Genomic DNA, 21090 nt, shown 5'->3' on the forward strand with positions numbered 1-21090 from the left:
TACACAATGAAATGATTGGCAGGAAATCTAGACAATACATAATAAATTAGGTAGTTCCAGGTGAATGTAAATATCACTTAGGCTTCTCCCTTCCTTTTTTATATATATATTTTTATTATGAGAATAGATTATACGGCATATTTCAAGGGGAAATAAACAGCGAAAATTAGCGAACGAGTGCACGTGAGGTGTTGTCAGGTGATAATTAGCCAATTCCAGGTGTATGACACTATCACTTACCTTATTTCATTTTTGTATATATTATTTGGTATAACAATAGGGCGTAGGGCTTATTTCAATGGATGAAATCAGTGGAAAATTCCAGGGAAGATTTACTTAGCGTAGCAAGGCCGGGCAAGTGAGAGGAGAGGGTAATGGAGGGGAGGTAGGGAGGGGAGTCAAGAGCGGGGAGAAATGGCTAAATTGTCAACAATGGATGGGAGGACAGATGAGATTGGGAGTGCTGACTAGAGTTGGACACTGGCAGTACTGATAGATGATACAAGCCACCACTTGAAAGCCTGGGCGAATTCAAAATAACACAGAATCACAGAAGTGACGCCCCACGGTATGATCCCTTGCTCCTAAGCGTCACGAAAGTGACGTCCTGCAGTTAAGGGGTTAAAGCAAAAAACCATCACCAGAAAATAAGTTTTCAGCCGATCTGCGTCATTTTTGGAGGCATCATAGCTTGCCCAGAGCTCATCAAAAGTAATGAGTTGGCAACTGTGGGTCCCGATACTGGCGAGAGAGCAGACAGGTTTTTCAGTACCAAATGAGCTGTGAATGGGGAAGGCACTGTGCGGTTTTGTCCCTTTAAATTTCCATTCTTACCCCCGTCCCAGCCGTGCAACATATTTCACTATACTAATAGTGCCTATATATAGTTTTTGGGCACTGTTATGATTAGATTTGGTGTTTGCAATAGGAAATTTGGTGTTTGTGAATTATTCCTGGTTGTTATCAGCCGTTGGCACAATGAAGATTGTGCTGCTGTTTCCAATCAACTACACTGCTTCTACCCTGCAACAAATGTGAGTATTCAGTTATAAATTTAGCGATAGTGAATCATGTGAATATAGTGTGCATATCTACTGTACAAGGAATTGGTGAAATACATGCCATAGCTTAGTGGGAGGCAGGAAACCGCCCTACAGTCACGACACGGCGTGAGTACACCGTAGTTTTTTGCATTTTTCTAAAAAACTATGAGGCATAGGAGAACCATTTTGGTCTCAAATGAAAGCCAATTAAAATCTGCATAGGAAGATAAACTAAAAACATAAAACTGCTGAGAAAAGTTTTTCACCAGAGCTTCCCGAATAAAAAATATGTTGTCTGTCGGAAATGGATATTATTTTTTTGTTTATTACTCACACACCATACCTCGTATCAATATGCAACCTTCCCCATTCGAAAGCTAATAAAATTCTCTTTCCAATGATGGTATAATATGTTGAGATTGATTAGTAAACATCTGAGTTATGTTGGGAAGTGAGATGTATGTTCCCAAATATTTATTCATATAGCCCTAATATACGTAGTTTTTTTTTTTTTTTGCTTATCATGCAGAACAAACATTGATGAATTGGAATATGTGGGTTCTTGTGGCAAAATAAATATGTCTCGGTGGTGAAAATAAGCTGAGAATACAGTTTTTTGGAGCAGGCGGCAGGCGGAGGGGTGAGGGGAGAACAGCCGATGTGTTGTGGAACACAAAACTTAATTAACCACTTAACCGAGGGGCGTCACTTTCGTGACGCTTGGGAGCAAGGGATCATACCACGGGGCATCACTTCTGTGATTCTGTGTTATTTTGAATTCGCCCAGGCTTTCAAGTGGTGGCTTGTATCATCTATCAGTACTGCCAATGTCCAACTCTTGTCAGCTCTCCTAATCTCATCTGTGCTCCCATCTATTGTTGACAATTTAGCCATTTCTCCCTATTCTTGACTCCCCTCCCTACCTCCCCCTCCATTACCCTCTCCTCTCGCCTGCCCGGCCGTGCTACACTAAGTAAATCTTCCCTGGAATTTTCCACTGATTTCATCCATTGAAATAAGCCCTATGCCCTATTGTTATACCAAATCTTTCATTCATTCATTGCCAGACGCCATGTATCCAAAACGGGATGGCCAAGGGCTTAGAGTTAATTGTTTTATATAAAAAAGAAATAAGATAAGTGATAGTGCCATACACCTGGAATTGGCTAATTATCACCTGACAACACCTCACATGCACTCGTTCGCTAATTTACGCTGTTTATCTCCCCTTGAAATATGCCGTATAATCTATTCTCATAATAAAAGTATATATAAGAAAGGAAGGGAGAAGCCTAAGTGATATTTACATTCACCTGGAACTACCTAATTTATTATGAATTGTCAAGATTTCCTGCCAATCATTTCACAGCATATATATTAGCAGCTGTCACCACACTGGCATTGGCAGCATTGCAATCCCCCTAGGCGGCTAGGCCACCACACTGTATTCAGTTTACTGTCGTCTTTCAAGGTGAAGCCATGTCGGATTCATGCCTGTCCAATTCCGCCGCTTTTTAGCCCCATGCAAAAGGCCCTGTGGCCTCTACCCCCTACTAAACCTCGTGTGGAAAGAGGTAAAGGGCTAAGTGACTGCTGGGGAACATGAACTGGCTAATTTATCAATGAAAATGATGGACAGTGACTACGATCATCCTGGTGAATAAAACAGTGCAAGTGCAAATGTAATTAATGTGTAAATGATATGTAAACAGCAAGTGAAAGCAATGAATGTAAATATAAGTGAACAGTGGAAAATAGTTTTATAAGTTACTGCAAGTGACAGAACATAAGTGTAAATAAAATAGAAATGTAAATTATGTAAATAAAATAGAGAATGTAAATAGATATGCAAATGAGTAGTAATACAAGAATACCAGTTTATATGCTAGGAGTAATGAAAGTGAAAGTTTCACTCTAGCATGTATGAATATTATGAGTTATGAAAGTGGAAGTGAAAGTGACAGATTCACTCTCAACGCTAGTATACAGGACGAGAAAGTGAATGCTATGTATTTTACTGAAAGAGAAATTAAACGCCTACAGTGACAATAAACTACTATTACTGAAGGAAACTTATGGATAAAGACTGTAGATATATATAACTGTGATACAGTAACAAAAATATAAAGTGTGAGTGTTTTTATGAGTAATAAATGACAGAACACCAGCGGTGAACGAGCGTAAGTGGGAAGGTCATACGCGCTCGTAATTTTCATTGCTTTCACAGTGTTTTTTTTTTTTGGAGTATGGATTCCAAACTATTTAAGAATCATAGAATAGTGTTTCTAGTGATAATATCAGGCTGTGGTAATCATATTACGGGTTGTCGGGAAGTGTAAAGTGGAGACTTCGTTACCCAACTTCAGAGGTCTCTGCAAGTCCTACGGTACTCGACGAAGGCACAACAAACATCCCAGGAGAAAGCTGAAGGTATGTGCCACATGCATATGTAATTTTAATATTCTAGGACTAATAACTGACTTTTGGCAAATATTTTTAGAGAGCCTGTAGGAGCGCGAATATGCCCGCGAGACACGCAAGTCAAGCAAAAACAACCCCGAGGTTTAGGGGTTAACTTATCCATGCGCAAAAGGGTTATGATGAGAGTGATCTGCCTCACTCATCCCTGAGTGGTATTACATGAGCAATAAACCCCAACCATTCCTTGAATATAAACCGACACAGGCTCAATCCGGTTGGAGCACCTTAATTACCCACTAAACCACCAGGCACCATACTTTGGTTTTATGGTTACCACCCTTCAATATGGATAAAAAAAATATATATTTGTACATAGGATCAACACGCTTGGATTCCTCAACATCAGCATCATCATCATTGTCACTCTTATTCTTTAAAAAAATCACAATGGGCCCTTATTTACACAAAATTTCACCTCCCCCACCACACACACACACACACACACACACACACACACACACACACACAATGATATTGAGGAGAAGATAACACAGGTGAATGAAGCTGTGCAAAGCTACAAAAATGATGTGGAAACCACTTATGCTGAAATGGTGAAAGTAATGAATGACTAGGAAACAAGGGTGGAAGAAAAAAGCATTAAAAAGGAAGTGAAAAGAATAATCCAAAACAATCCTAAGTTAGTCAGAGATTCAGTAGATATTAACAAATCTATAGTAATCACTGGTATAGATGAGGAAGAAGTAAAAAACATGATCTCAAGAGACAAAAAGGAGATGGCAAATGTAATGGGCATATTGAAAGAAGTATCAGAGGAAATCCGTAATAAAGACACAGAGGAACACAAAAGGTTAGGGAAATACGAGAAAAGCAAGTCAAGACCCCTAAAGGTAACCTTTCAGAGTGTAAACACCATGAAGGAGATACTAAAAAATGCAAAAAATCTTATGGAAAAAGAGGAATTCAAAAATGTATGGATAAAAAAATGCCTAACACAAGAAGAACTGGAATTGCTGAAAGAGAAGAGGGAGGAAGCAAAAACAAAAAATGATGGAAGATCAGAAGAGGAGAAGAAATTTTTTTACAAAGTAATTGGATTGCAGATACAAAAGTGGTACATAAACAGGAGGGAATAAAAAGGAGGAAGGTAGTAGAACCAAATCATGACAAATATATAAACAAGATAATTAAGTTGATGTATTAGGAGGAGGCCGTAGCACGGGCTGAACAGGGTAGTACTCCCAAGGGGAATGGGAATGCTGGTGATAGGGAGAGCTGGAGCTCCTGTTTCACTAGCTATCTAACCATCCCCCTTTGCTGACCTTTTCAGTGTGACAGTAACATGGAGAGTAGACCAGCATACTCTCCCAAACATTTCCTCTATCTATGCACTACACCACATGCACTTTACATTTCACACAACGTATCCCACTACGTTACAGGGGTTGGCGCCAGCAAGGGCATGCGGCCAGAAAACTTTGCCCCCGCTACCTAGTGGCGGACTTCTGGGGGGAGGTGTGGCGGGGGTTCCACCGGCGTAGATCACGGGTCCAGGGCGAGATGGGGCTCGGGCCTGTGCTAGAGGGTACAGGGCATTGCGGTTCCCAGGCTGCCGCTTCCGCCCAAGAGAGAGGGGCCCGAACCTGGGAATAGCGCCCCAGGAGGCTGCCCTATCAGTGGGTGTATAATGACGGGATAATTGCAGTGCCAAGACGCGCTTGGAGGGTGTCCCTGCAGCTGTCCTGGCAGGGTGCCCCGAGGCCACTACCACAGCCACTGGTAAGCTGGTGGGCTAGGGGTCCCAGATCCATTGCCTGGACCTGGGATTGTGCAGTGAGTGGGACCTGTGCTGTGTCTGTCCCCATTTATTAATACTGAAGATGACAAAACAAAAAAGGTTTCAAAGCAAGCCTGAGGACAGTAAATCACCCATGGGGATGAGGGTGAGTTCATGGAATGTGGGAAGTTTGAGGAGAAGAGCAGGGGAAGTCGTTGAGGCATTCAGTAGGAGGTGGGTGAATGTGGCGTGTTTGCAGGAAGTCCGGTACAGGGGTGGATCAGCCAGAAAGATTGTTAGGAAGGACTGTTGCTATAAGTTGTTTTGGCAGAGGGGGACAGACGGATATGGAGGTGTTGGTGTGATGGTTGCGGAGAAATGGGTGGAATATGTTACGAATGTTTTGAGAGTAAGCGATAGGATATTGGAAGTGAAACTTCTGTTGGGAAGAAGAATAGCTGTGATTATATCGGCATATGCTCCACAGGCAGGATTGGATGAATCAGAGAAAGATAGATTTTGGGATGATTTAATACGTGTAGTGGGTGGTATGCGGGATGATGAGATAGTGATTTTGGGAGGGGACTTAAATGGTCATGTAGGTGAAGCAGCACAAGGTTATGAAGGAGTGCATGGGGGATGTGCATATGGTCTAAGGAATGCAGAAGGGGAAAGGATACTCGAGTTTGGGGAGGCAACGGACATGATTGTGTGCAACACATATTTTAGGAAAAGAGACAGTAGGTTAATTACGTATGAGTCTGGGGGAAATAGTAGTCAGATAGATTATTTTCTGGTTAGGAGGGCCGATAGGAAGTTAGTGAGGGATGTTAAAGTTATAGGAAGTGAGGAGTGTGTGCAGCAGCACAAACTATTGATTTGTGATATGGTGCTTAAAGAACAAGTGATGAAAAAGAGGACTTATGTACCTAGGAGGAAAATATGGAAGCTGAAAAACCAAGTAGTAAGGGATGCCTTCTAAAGCGAGTTGAGGAGAGTGGTGGCTGAACAGGGAGCTGTAGACAGAGGCGTTAATGAACAGTACAGAGCCCTCAAGAACAATTTCTTGAGAGTTACTAATGTAACATGCGGCTGGACAAGAGGACCACCAAGACATAAAGTAACTTGGTGGTGGGATGAGGGTGTAGAAGCTGCAATTAAGGAGAAAAGAAGGCTTTTCCGGGAATGGAAGAAGGGTGGTAGCAAAGAGGAATATTTGGCTGCCAAGCGTAGGGCTAGGAGAGAGGTATACAGGGCAAAGTCTGAGTCACAAAGACAATTACTTGATAACCTAAATCATGGGGAAAGGAAAAATATATTTAGGGTGGCAGGTCAGGTGAAGAGGGATAATCGGGATATCATAGGTGAGCAGTGTGTGAAGAATGATGAAGGAAGGGTAGTGGTGAACAGTGAGGATATTAAAGATGCATGGAGAGAGCATTATAACCGGTTGTTGAATGAGGAGTCTGACTGGGACAGGGAAGGTTTAGAGCCAGCAGATCCAGTGTCTGGCCCTTGGCCTTTGATTGAAACTGCTACTGTGAGTAAGGCAATAGGCAGGATGAGGGTGGGGAAGGCAGCAGGTGTGTCTGGGTTGACTGCTGAAATGTTGAAGGCCTCAGGCAATATAGGGGTGAGTTTAGTCACTGACCTGATAAATAGGATTATTTATGAGTGTGTTGTCCCAGATGATTGGCTGAAGAGTGTAATTGTAAATGTGTATAAAGGGAAGGGTGATGCCCTGGAAAGAGGAAATTATAGAGGTATAAAGCTTTTAGATCAGATAATGAAGGTAATGGAGAGAGTTTTAGAAGGTATGATTAGAGAAAGAGTGAATATTGATGAGATGCAGTTTGGGTTTATGCCAGGTAGGGGGACCACTGATGCCATATTCATTGTTCGACAGCTTCAGGAAAAATATATTGGTAGGAGAAGGGATCTTTATTTTGTTTTTGTTGATTTGGAAAAGGCCTTTGACAGAGTCCCTAGAGAGGTGGTGAAGTGGGCAATGAGAAAGCTTGGCTTGGAGAAGTGGCTGGTTAGGGTGGTTATGGCCATGTATGTGGGTGCTCACACCCAAGTGAGAGTGAATGGAGATTTGAGTGATGAGTTTTCCGTGAATGTTGGTGTGCATCAGGGGTCAGTCTTGAGTCCCATGTTGTGTATCATGGTACTTGAAGCCCTTTCACGTGACTTTAGAAACGGACTCCCGTGGGAGTTGTTGTATGCTGATGATTTGGTGTTGATTGCAGAGAATGAAAGGGAGGCGGAGGAAAGGTTCAGGAAGTGGAGAGATGGTATGGGGCAAAAGGGTTTAAGAGTAAATGCATATAAAACAAAAGTGATGATATCTAGGGTTGGTGGCGGTACTGTCAAAGACGAGAGAGAGTGGCCATGTGCAGTTTGCCACAAGGGCGTGGGAAGTAATTCCATCCTGTGCGGTGTGTGTGATAAATGGGTGCATAAGAGATGTAGTGGTATCAGAGGTAGACTGCGAGATAATGCTGATTTTACGTGTACGGCGTGCCGGGGTGAGCAGGTGGAGATTGTCAGACGTGAAAGGATTGAACTTGCTGGTGAATCTCTTGAGTGTGTGGAAGAGTTTTGTTATTTGGGAGACATGTTGTGTGCTGGAGGTGGGGCTGGAGCTAGCTCTGTGGCTAGGGTGAGAAGTGGTTGGAAGAAGTTCAGGGAGCTCTTGCCTCACCTGACATTGAGAGGGCTCTCCCTATGTGCTAAGGGGTCTTTGTATGCAGCATGTGCTAGGAGTGTAATGCTGTATGGCAGTGAGACCTAGGCAGTGAAGGAGGAAGACATTCGCCGGCTCAGACGTACAGAAATGACAATGATTAGGTGGATGTGCACTGCGTCCCTGCGTCCAAGGCCTGGAGGGGCTGGATTTACAATGGAAGAGTTGAAAGGTAGGATGGGACTGGAGTGTATTGGTGTTGTGATGAGGAGAGGTAGATTGAGGTGGTTTGGACATGTGGAGAGGATGGGGGATGATAATTGGGTGAGGAAGGTGAGAAGTGTTAATATTGGGGGTGGGGTTATGAGGGGTAGACCGAGAAAGACATGGGACGAGGTCATTAAGTGTGACCTTAGGGTTAAGGGACTGAACAGGGAGGCTGCAATGGATCGTGCAGCGTGGACAGCCGCCATTAGGTGACCAAGGCTGACACATGCAAGCAAGTTGGAGCCTTTAAAAACGAAACGAAACGAAACGAAACTCAAATGTGGATGGAATGGTATCTAAATTATTAGAGATGAATGATTATGTCAGAGAAAATGAACCACATATAATATGCCTACCTGAAACAAAATTAACACCAAGGATACCAAATCTTTCAAATGACATCCTAAACTTAGAGGAATATAATATATGGAGAAGAGATAGGAACTTAAAAAAAAAGAGGAGGAATTATAATATTAACTAAGAAAAATCTAAAAGTCAAAGAAATAGAATTAGATATACCCTCCCAAGTAGAACTGATTGCAGTAGAGATAAATACATCTGAAGGGAAAGTAACTGTAGCCAATTTGTACAAGCCACCCAGATCAAACACATGGGAAAGAGACGAATACGAGGACCTGGCAGAGAATACAATTCAGAGTTTAAGAGCATTACTACATAAAATGGAAGAGAAATCGAAAAGAACTATACTAACTGGAGATTTTAATACAAATATAAATTGGAATACTCTAGATATAATAAGCCAAGAAAGCTGTTGGGACCAAAAGCTCCTGGATCTTGTGCAAGAGTTTTTCCTAACGAAACATGTAGGGGAAAGCACCAGAAAAAGAGGACTCGATGTGCCCTCAATGCTAGATATCATATTTACTAGGCAAGAAAACGATATTGACAATTTAATATATCACCCTCCATTCGGCAAAAGCGACCATGCAGTACCAAATTGCAATTTCTGGATTGCATATGACACAGACAACAGCAATGAAAGTTACATAAAGAGCCTAAATTATAAAAAGGGAAAGTATCATGACTTAAAGAAGTACTTCTTGGAAACTGCTTGGGAAAAGGAGCTTAGAGGACAAGATTTAAATGCTATATATGAAAAATTCTGTGAACTTTATGAAACAGGAGTCCAGAAGTACATCCCACAGCACAAAGAAGCAGAAAAGAAAATAAAGAAATGGTTTAATACAGAATGCAAAAAATCAAAAGAAAAAGAGATTTGTTGTGGAATAGATAAAGAAGACCCAATAGTGAAAGGGCATATAATAATTACAAACAGGCAAGAAACGATTATACAAGAATAAGGAGGGAAGCCCAAAAACAGTTTGAGGAGGATATCATAAATAAAAGTAGTGATCAACCAAAGCTATTTTACAGCTACATCAGAAGCAAACCCAAAGTAAAAGATAAAATACAATCCATTATGGACGATGGAATCACCTATACACAAGAGAAGGATATTTGTGAAGCACTAAACAAGAATTTCCAACCAGTTTTTCTATATATCTATCTATATACCTAGGCTGCTTCCCCCAAGGAAAGGGAGGTAGCCGAGACAGGACGACACACTCCCCATTTACTCATCCATTCAAACACATTCATTCACATCTTAGCCCCAAAGGGGAGAATGGACAGATCCTCACCGCACCACACCGCACAAGGGTCAACTGCGCAATGCAATCAGTGACATCCACAGCAGGGCCCGACAGCTGAACTGGTTTACCCCTGCCACATCATAACAGACCCATCCCCTTACCCGCACCTGACCTGACTAGCTGATCAGAACAAATGCAGGAGAACATCCCCTCAGGGCTGCGTCATCGCTTATTCATTCACAATTTCTCTCCATTTATTTCTGTCACACACAGCCACTCTTCCTTGCTCAACAGACATCCCTCTCGCAACCAGCGCTCTCTTCACACTGTCCATCGATCCTATTCGTGGTCTTCCTCCCAGCCTTACACCTCTCACATCAGACCTAGTTATCTTTTTCACCAATCGCTCATTATCCATTCTCTCCATATGCCCAAACCATCGCAACACCCTCTGCTCAACTCTACAAGCCATCTCCCGAACAACTCCAGTTCTCCTTCGCACTTCATCATTTCACACCCGATCCATACGCATCACTCCACACATACTCCTCAGACACCTCATCTTCATTACATTCAAACTTTTCCTCTCTGCTACACCCATATTCCATGTTTCAGCCCCATATAACGCAGTTGGTACCACAACACCCTCATACAGCCTTCTCTTTACATCCATTCTAAGCGAACGACATCTAAACACTTCCTGCATTCCTCCCAGCACCTTTCCTACTTCATTTATTCTAAACTTCACTTCTGCATCTATTCTTCCATCCACAGCAACATGTGACCCTAGATATTTAAAACAATCTACCTCCTCAAGCAAGTCGCCAATCAAAACTATATTCATCCCGCTACCATTTATCAACCTTGTACACTTCATCACTTTACTCTTATTCTCATTTACTTTCAATTTCCTCCTTTCACACACCCTTCCAAACTCCTCTACCAACTGTCTCAATCTCTCCACTGAATCAGTCACCAGTGCAGTATCATCTGCAAACAGCAGCTGCTTCAGATTCCACTCTCCACCATCAACATTAGCCAGACTCAGACCTCCACCTAAAACTCTTGCATTCACCTCCCTTACAACACCATCCATGTAAATATTAAACAACCAAGGCGACATCACACATCCCTGTCGCAGCCCCACTCTCATGGGAAACCAATCACTCACAGCATTTCCCACTCTTACACACGCTCTACTATTTACATAAAAACTTTTCACCCCTTTTAGTAACCTACCATCAAGTCCATACAATCTTAAAACAGTCCACAAAGCCTCCCTATCAATTCTATCATACGCTTTCTCTAAATCCATAAATGCCCAAAACACATCCTTGCCTGTCGCTAAATACTCTTCACACACTTGTCTCACAGCAAACACCTGATCAACACATCCCCTCCCTCTCCTAAAGCCACACTGCTCATCACCAATCACTCCCTCTGTACCCTCTCTAACTCTCATAATTAACACTCTACCATACACCTTACCTACAACACTCAACAGACTTATACCCCTAAAGCTAGTACATTCATACTTATCACCCTTGCGTTTATACAATGGGACCACACAAGCACTTGCCCAGTCAATTGGCACCATACCTTTCTCAAAGCACACATTAAACAATCTTACTATCCAGTTAACAATAGTCACTCCACCACCCTTCAGGCATTCCACAGCACACCCATCCATACCTGCAGCTTTCCCTGTTTTCATCTCCTTTACTGCCTTCTCCACTTCCTCCTTCGTGATCAAAGAATCATTCAACTCTCCCAACACATTTATTCCTTGTACCCTTCCATCCGCAACAATCTCAGCCACCCTTTCCTCCTCTACATTTAACAATCCTTCAAAATACTCTGCCCATCTCTTCCTAACTGCATCCATCTCAATTAACATCCTTCCATCCTCTGCTTTTACCCGTTCTTCCTTCCCAGACTCTCCCTTTCGCACCCTTTTCATCTCCTTCCAAAACATTTTCTTATTCTGTTGAAAATTCTCTGTTAGCCGCCTACCCCACCTCTCATCTGCTGCCACTTTAGCATCACGCACAGCCCTTCTCGCTCTATTCCTCTTTTCCTTATACCTTTCATATGACATCTCATCCTTCCTCTGCAGCCACACTTCATATGCACGTCTCTTCTCAGCCACGGCCATACTTACTTCCTCGCACCACCATTCAATTCCTTTTCTTACACCATCACCCACACGTCTCACACCACACACCTCTTCTGCATGCCCCACCACAGCAGTCTTAAACAACTGCCATTCCTCCTCCACACTGCCATTTTCCCGATCTTTCACTGAGTTCCACTAATCTTTCAATTTCTCCTGATACTCTATCTTTTTCTCTCTTTTATCCAACTCACTCACTTTCAAAACCTCCCTGCCACACCTAACCCTTCTAACTCTCACCCATCTCTTACCTACTCTTAACTTTCCCTCCACCAGGTAGTGGTCAGACATACCTCCACCCTCCCCTCTCAGAACTCTCACATCCAACAATCTTCCTATTACATTCCTAGACACAACCACATAGTCCATCAAAGCTCTATCAACAACCCTTCCACCCTCCTGTCTCACCCATGTATACTTATAAATATCTTTCTTCTCAAACAGCGTATTCCCAATCACCATCTCTCGCTCAACACACATCACTATCATTCGTTCCCCATTTTCATTTCTTCCAGGCACACCATGCATACCAACTACGCCTTCAACTGCTACATTTCCCACTCTAGCATTCAGATCTCCCATCATTACCACATTCACTTTCGCTCCAAAACTCTGCAAACACTCAACATCATTCCAGAATGACTCCCTCTCTTGTTCATCCCTTTCACTACCAGGCCCATATGCACTCACAAACACCCACAACTCACGTTCAAATTTCGCTTTCACCCACATCAATCTCGATGACACCTCCTTCCATTCAATCACACATTTCTGTACTTCCGGACTCACTAACAAGGCCACACATTCTCTTGCTCTTCCTCTATCAACACCTGACAATCTTCCATTCACACTTCCAAACATAGATTCTCCCTTCCCTTTCATCTTCGTTTCACTCAGAGCTAACACATCCAACTTTCTTCTCACAAACATTCTCCCAATCTCCTCCCTTTTAGCTTCAATCGTACTACATCCACGCACATTCATAGACCCAATCTTCAGGGTACGGGGATAACTCCATCCCCCATCCCTTTCTCTGGCCTGTCTCTTTTTAGGAACTAAAAAATAGAGGAGGGGGTCCCTAGTCCCCTCACCCCGCCCTTTTTAGTCGCCTTTTACGACACGCAGGGAATACGGTGGCAGTATTCTTCCTAACACAACCTGGCCGCAGAGTAGCAGTACCACCCCATAGCGCAGCCAGGTTGTATCCCCCCTGCCACAGGGGGGGTAATCAGTTTTTACTGAGGAAAAAAATTTTGACGGGGATTATGTGGAACACGCATGCCCACACATACTACCAGATATACAAACATCAGAAAAAGAAATACAGGAGGAGATAAGTAAATTAGACAAAGGAAAAGCAAATGGTCCTGATGAAATTTCATGTTGGATGCTACGTGAATGTACAAAGGAGTTAAGTAAGCCATTATTTTTAATTTTCAAGAAATCCTTGAGTCAAGGTAAACTACCTGATATTTGGAAGAAAGCAAACATTGTTCCCTTATTCAAGAAAGGGAATGGACAAAATCCACTTAACTACCGACCAGTATCACTAACCAGTGAAGTAAGCAAGGTATTAGAAAAGCTTATAAGAAAAGCTTGGGTAAATCACCTAGAAGAACACAGTATGGTAACAGAAAGTCAGTTTGGTTTCAGAAAAGGAAAATCATGTGTTACTAATCTGTTGAGCTACAATGGCAGAGTAACAGACACATTACAGGAAAGAGAAGGATGGGTGGACAGTATATATTTAGATTTCAAGAAAGCATTTGACACAGTACCACACCAAAGACTTTTATGGAAACTGTACCATCAAGGAGGAATTCGAGGCAATCTGTATTGTTGGATGCAAGATTTTCTCATGAAAAGAAAAATGAGAACAGTACTAAGGGGAAATTACTCATCATGGAAAGAAGTGACTAGTAGAGTACCACAGGGCTCAGTGCTGGCACCAATCGTGTTTTTAGCGTATATAAATGATATAGACAGTAACACTGGAAATGAAAGCTATCTAAATATGTTTGCAGATGATGCAAAAATACAAAGGAGAATTACTAACACAGACTCTTGTAAAGAGCTACAGGAAGAATTAAATAAACTTCATGAATTGATCAGTAGATGGCAAATGGAATTCAGTGTGGACAAGTGTCATGTAATCAAGTTTGGTAAAAGTGGAAAAAGACCTGATTAGGATTATACATTAGGAAATAAAACCCTATACACATCAGAAAGAGAGAAGGACCTAGGTGTGATTATTAATAACAGACTATCTCCAGCTGACCACATCAGTGAGAAGGTACGGAACATGTATACTGTACACTGCTTGCCAATATGAGAATAGCGTTTACATACATAAATAATGACATGCTAAGAAAGATAATAACATCATTCATCAGACCAACCCTGGAGTATGCATCAGTAGTCTGGAGTCCTCATCTCAAAAAACACATAGACAAGATTGAAAAAGTTCAAAGGGCCACTACAAGATGGGTACCAAGCTTAAGGGATCTAAGCTATGAAGAGACTAAATAAACTGAATCTACCAACACTACAGGAGAGAAGGAAAAGATGTGACATGATTATGTTATATAAATGCATATCAGGGAAGGAGAAAATAGACATAAATGATTACTTAATGTATGGGGAAGCATCAGCAAGAGGACACTGCAAAAAACTGCATAAAATGAGAGGTGATAAAGACATAAGGAAATTTAGATTCCCAAACAGAGCAATTGATCGGTGGAATGCACTACCGAATGAAATAGTGTGTGCCAAAACAATTCACAAATTTAAGGATATGTACGATAAATATGGTTTAAGACACGGGACAGTACAAGCTTGACTCATTCCTGTAAAGATACAATTAGGTAAGAACAATTAGGTAAGAACACACACACACACACACTTGATCAGGAAAATGCACTACCGAATGAAACAGTGTATGCCAAAATTATTCACAAATTTAAGGACACTATGAAAAAAATGGTTTAATAAATGGGACAGTATGAACTTGGCTCATTCCTGAAAAGATACAATTAGGTAAGAACAGAGAGAGAGAGAGAGAGAGAGAGAGAGAGAGAGACAGACAGACAGACAGACAGACAGATAGGCAGACAGACAGACAGAACAGTAATACTTGTGTCAGCTGCATAAACTAAAATTGCCTGTATCAACTTGTGTCAGCTGCATAAACTAAAATTGTCTGTATCAACTTAGGAAAACATAGTCTCCATCACTGACAGGGGAATGCAAGCTGTCTTTTTCCCCTCTTATTTTTCTCTACTGCTTATGTGGTCTTATGTAAACATGTCTCATTCAACTGCTTTCTTTTAGAACCTTTGGATGCAAGTAAAAAATGAATATAAGAGAGGGACAGAACTAACAGCAGAAGGAAAGGAAAGGCAGATGTAAAGAGAAAATGAGGAAGAGGAAAAGTGTGTAAAAAATAGAGAGGATCTACCAATGTCAGCTTTTCTCATGGAAAACATATCCCTATGTACACCTAACTGGATATCGTACAAACAAATAACAGGTAAGCAAGTAGGGCCTACTGAATGTGTGTTTTGGATGTAACCTTTATTCTGGTTTAAAATGGCTTTACATAACATTACAGGTAAAAATTGGTGGTGGTCAACCACCGAACCCCCTTTTTCCCAAAGGCTATGTACACTGGAACCACTTGTAACACTTGGATCCCCTCTACAGTACAAATTAATTTTATCATGTTTTTTATTGTTTAAGTTGTTTTTTCTACACTACAAAAGTTATATAATACAGATGTAGGGTTTTAAAGGGAGGTTGGACCTCCTCTGGGGAGGTTTTGGCGGGTAGTGAGTCACTATCCGTCAGTACGTCACCTTCCGATATCCCCTTGCCAACTATATGCCAGAGAACTGAGAGTTTACTGTATGTCTGATTCTGGGGACAAACTTGACTGTCCACTACCTGAGGTCTACCAGTTCTCCTACATGCTACACACCTTCACATGTCAGCACTTCTGCATTAATATCCACCATTCATACTGAACACATGTTGTAGCTGTCTTATTATGGATTGGTGTGACGGCAATGCTCATTATGTTTTCATGACACATCAGCAGTTCTTATGGAAGTTCAGTAAAATAACTGAAACACAGTGCAGTACAGCGGTCCCTTGGTTATAGCACACTTGGTCATACCGATTTACATTATCGGCGCAAAGTGAAAATCTGCACACCTACTGTTATCATGCATTTTTCATCTAAAAAACATCATTATCATGCACCTGAGCTTGTTTCTGCCAACAAAGATGGTGCAATATCTGTGGTTTCTGGTGACTGAGAGATTCAAAGATGAGGCCCTACTCAAGGAGTAATCCCAGGTCATGGGAACCACTATCTCTCCATCCCCTAGCCTCAAAAACCCTTACCTCAAGCCCACCTCAGGTCTCTCTATGGTATGTATTTCTTCCTTATTGTGCCTTTTCTTCACCTTCTATTATGATAATCTAAACATGCCTAAGTGTGTTTCTGATACTGATCATAACAGTATGTATGTATGCATTAAGTATAAACTGTTATAAGAGCAAAGACTTGGTTTTATGAGTGGGGTGCCCAACACTGATTAAGATAAATTCATAGGTCCTGTGCTTTTGGTATCATGAAATATCAGTATCACACACTAGGTCTGGTACCAATTACGCAAGATAACCAAGGGATCACTGAATATTATGCCTCATTGAACACCATTTCACTCAACACATTTTCCATTATACAGTAATTAACATATGAAAATGTGTCACATAACATATCACTATTCACTATTCACATTTAAGCTTAAAACTTAAACATTTAATATATGCTGATACATCAACAAGGAACAGCGTGGTGGACTGAAGAGGTGAAACAGGCTGTGGCACAAAAGAAGAAAGCATACAATGAATGGATGAGAAATAGGGGCGTGGAAGAAGTTGAGAGGCGGAAGAGAGAGTTATATGTGGAAAGGAAGAGAGAGGTGAAAAGATTAGTAAGAGAGAGTAAGAAGAGAGTGGATGAGGAATTTGGAAGGAATTTGAGTGTAAAGTGGAGGGACTGTAAGAAAATGTTCTGGAGAGAAGTGAAAAGAGTAAGACAGGGTGGAAGTGAAGTTAGCAGGGGAGTGAAAGATAAAAATGGTAGATTACTAGTGGAGAAGGGAGAAAAAGTGAGCAGATGGAGAGAACACTTTAAGGAATTGTTGAACGTAGAGGATGGAAGTAATGCGAGTATAAGTGGCTGGGGAATGGCTGGGAGAAGGAGGGAGGTGAGAAGACAGGAAGAAATCAGTAGGATAGAAGTTGTGGAAGCAATGAAGAAAGTTAAATCGGGAAAGCCCCAGGAATTGATGGAGTGTGTGGTGAAATGCTGAAGCATGGGGGAGAGATAGTAGTAGAATGGATGTGGAAGATGTGCAGATTGGCCTGGGAGGAAGGTAGAGTCCCGGAGGATTGGAAGTCAGGTATAATTATTCCCTTGTACAAAGGAAAAGGGGAAAAAGAAGTGTGTGGTAATCATAGGGGCATTTGTCTTCTTAGTATAATAGGAAAAGTGTATGGTAGGATACTTATAGACAGAGTTAGAGAAAGAACAGAGAAATTAGTTGGAGAAGAACAGGGAGGCTTTAGGAAGGGAAGAGGTTGTGTAGATCAGATATTCATTCTTAGATCTTTAGTGGAAAAGTTTCTAGAGAAGGGAAAGAAGTTGTATGCGGCTTTCATGGATTTGGAGAAAGCATATGACAGGGTGGATAGACAAGGATTGTGGAAAGTGTTAAGAATATATGGAGTAGATGGGAAGTTGTTGAATGCTGTGAAGAGTATGTACGATGGTGCGAAGGCTGCAGTGCGTGTGGATGGTGAACTAAGTGAATTTTTCTCTTTGAAAGTTGGTTTGAAACAGGGATGTGTCATGTCTCCATGGTTGTTCAATCTGTACATGGATGGGGTAATAAAAGAGGTACAAGGTAGGGTAGTGGATGTTGGAGTGGCCCTGGTGAGAGAGGATAGTATTTGGAAACTCCCTGTACTGTTGTTTGCAGATGATACTGTGTTGTTGAGTGAAGACGAAGGGGAGCTGCAAGGCTTGGTGGATGAGTTTGAGAGAGTGTGTAAGAAACGGAACCTAAAGGTGAATGTAGGGAAGAGTAAAGTGATGGTCTTTGAGAGAGGTGAAGTCAGTGAATGTACAGCGAGGTTGGATGGTGAGGAATTGGAAAATGTGAGTACGTTTAAGTATTTGGGTAGTGTGATGAGTAAGGATGGAGGTTTGGAGGGTGAAGTGCTTGAAAGGGTTCAGCAGGGAAGAAAGGTTGCTGGTTCCTTGAAAGCAGTGATAAGAAACAGGGAAGTGAGCATGGAAGTAAAAAAGTTACTACATGACAGTATTGTGATACCAACTCTAACGTACGGAAGTGAAGCTTGGACATTGTTGGAAGGACACAGGTCAAGAGTGAGAGCAGTGGAAATGAGTTATTTAAGAGGAGCCTGTGGAGTCACGTGGAGAGACAGGCTGACGAATGAGGATATAATGGAGCGTTGTGGTGTGGATGTGGATGTGATAGGAAGCGTTGTGAGGAACACACTGAGGTGGTTTGGCCATGTGGAGAGGATGGAGGGTGAAAGACTGACGAAGAGAGTGTATGTGAGTGAGGTGGAGGGTGGAAGAGGGAGGGGGAGACCGAGGATGAGATGGAGGGATGGGGTGGAGAGGTATATGAGAGAGGGGGGTGTGAGTTGGGAGCAGGGCAGTGAAATGGCGGGGGACAGGGCGACTTGGAGGCGATTTGTTTGTGGCCACCCCAAACGGGATTGAGGCGTCTGGCAATAGATAGATAGATAGACATCAACATCACAAAATAAAATCAATCTGATAATTATTTGCAGCCTTGAATATGGTTTTTCTGTTATCTGAGAAGATAATCTGTCTTGTGGAATGGGTACACCTCTCACTTAACATGATTGTATTTACACAAGGAACAGTGTTACGTCAAGAATGTCTGTAAATCAAACATTCCATGACCCAGCCCAGGACTGAACCTGTGTTTTTTCAAAAGACCAACCCTCTAAACATATGACCACCATCTCCCCCTGCAGAATGATGCAGCAATAACAGCAATAACAATGCACTTCTAGCTGCAAGTCTAGCATGTGTTCAAAAATATAACAAATTTTTCATATAAATGGTACTGCGAACTGGAGGAACCAGCTTTAAAGATAGCAATGAAATTTAAATAAACAATTTCTCTCTGACCTACTTTGGATTTCACAGCAGAAATGTAATATTATAAAATATGATTAATAAAAAAAAGACACTTTTAATTACCTTGGTAACTTTACTACCAAGTTGTGCAGTCATTCAGGATTTTCTCAGATCCATTCTCTATAAAGGTCCCTTTCAACTCCTTTACTCCAAAGACATCACTTTTTTTTTTTTTCTTTTTCATTTATTCTTGTTATCACACAAAACTAACCTTCTGGAAGAATGACCAGCTTTTTGCCTGGTAGCAGCACCTGAGGCTCTGAAGTGTCTAGCTGTTTCAGCCATCCCACCACTGCAACATAACAATAAGATTAATAACTATACTATGTCCACTTTAACTTGGAAAAATATTTACATCTTTTCGTCTTAAAAGCTGAGCTGCAGAAAAAATTAATACAAGAATTTGGTACTTATCACAAAGAAGTAATATGAGAAGAATAAAGAGCCATAATATTTTTGTCTTCCACCACTGAGTGAAGTAAAAGAAGTAGCAAAAGGACAAAAGTGTAAAGCTCAGGAATACAAATTATATCTATAACCTGATACCTTACAGTGATCCACTGGGGTGATCATGAACAAATTGTTCACAATAATGTTGTGCAGCATGCCATGATAACCATCTGGTTCCTCTTTTTAAATCTGATTGCCTGATTGATGCAAGATCATGCAAGCAGAGTGAGAGAAGGGTTTTGGACAAATGTGGAAGGGTGCAAGGAAAAGTTTGAAAGGAATGACAGAGTGTTTCTGATGGGAGATATGAATGGAAAAGAAGTGAGTGTGAAGGTGGATGGAGTAGCTGGTGAGTGGGGTGCACCTGCAGAGATAGATGAAAATGGCAGTGCTTTAGTGGACATTTGTGCTGGGAGGGGGTAGGTGATAACTAATACCCTCTTCAGGCATAAATTGATCCATAGGTATATGTGGCAAGTGATGAGAAGAATGGGTGGTGAACTGAATGAACGGAGAGCAATGATTAATTATGTGTGTAGAGATGAAAGGATGAGAAGGTGTGTAATGGATGAAAGAGTATACCGAGGTTGGGGGAGTGGACTTTCTGACCACCACCAAGTGGTGGTCAGAGTCCAAATAAAATGGAGAAACAAAACGAGGGAAGGACAGGAGGAAGTAGTTCATACAAAGAGGGTGGAAAAGTTACAATAGGATGGGAAAATGGCAGAATATAAGAGGGAAGTGGAAGAGCAATTTGGTAAATATGGATTGGAGCAGATGGGGGATGTACAAGGTGTGTGCAAGATATTCACAGATAAAATCTGTGAAGTGTGAGGTGGTGTGTGGGGTGAAGAGAAGACAAAAGGGGGTGCAGAGAACAGCATGGTGGAATGAAGAGGTGAGAGAGACTGTGGCACAAAAGAAGAAAGCATATAGTGAGTAGATGAGAAACAGGTGCCTGGAAGAATTTGAGAGACGGAAGAAAGAGTTATATGTAAAGAGGAAGAGAGAGGTGAAAAGATTAGTAAGGAAAGTAAGATGAGAGAGGATGAGGAATTTGGAAGGAACTTGAGTGTAAAGTGGAGGGAATGCAAGAAAATGTTCTGGAAAGAGGTAAAGAGATTCAGACAGGGTGCTAAGGAAGTTAGCTGGAGAGTGAAAGATAAAAATGGTAGATTCTAGTGGAGAAGGAAGAAAAAGTGAGCAGATGGAGAGAAAACTTTAAGGAACTGTTGAACATAAAGAGATGCAAGTATAAGGGGCTGGGGAATGGCTGGGAGAAGGAGGGAGATGAGAAGAGAGGAAGAAATCAGCAGGAAGGAAGTTGTGGAAGCAATGAAGAAAGTTAAAATGGGGAAAGCCCCAGGAA

At 41.7% G+C, this 21090-nt stretch overlaps 1 protein-coding gene across 1 annotated transcript in view; it reads right to left on the reverse strand.

Moving 5' to 3' along the window:
• Positions 1 to 19556, reverse strand: part of LOC145390675 (putative RNA polymerase II subunit B1 CTD phosphatase rpap2) — a 206318-nt gene extending 186762 nt beyond the window's left edge. Inside the window, exon 1 of the mRNA XM_080265468.1 lies at positions 19483 to 19556. Within this exon, the coding sequence (XP_080121594.1) occupies positions 19483 to 19556 (74 nt within the window). The remainder of the gene's footprint in view (positions 1 to 19482) is intronic.
• Positions 19557 to 21090: the final 1534 nt, after the last annotated feature.

This window comes from Coenobita brevimanus, chromosome 15, assembly GCF_032717465.1.
Source record: "Coenobita brevimanus isolate Jiangsu-jjx chromosome 15, ASM3271746v2, whole genome shotgun sequence".
NCBI lineage: Eukaryota > Metazoa > Arthropoda > Malacostraca > Decapoda > Coenobitidae > Coenobita > Coenobita brevimanus.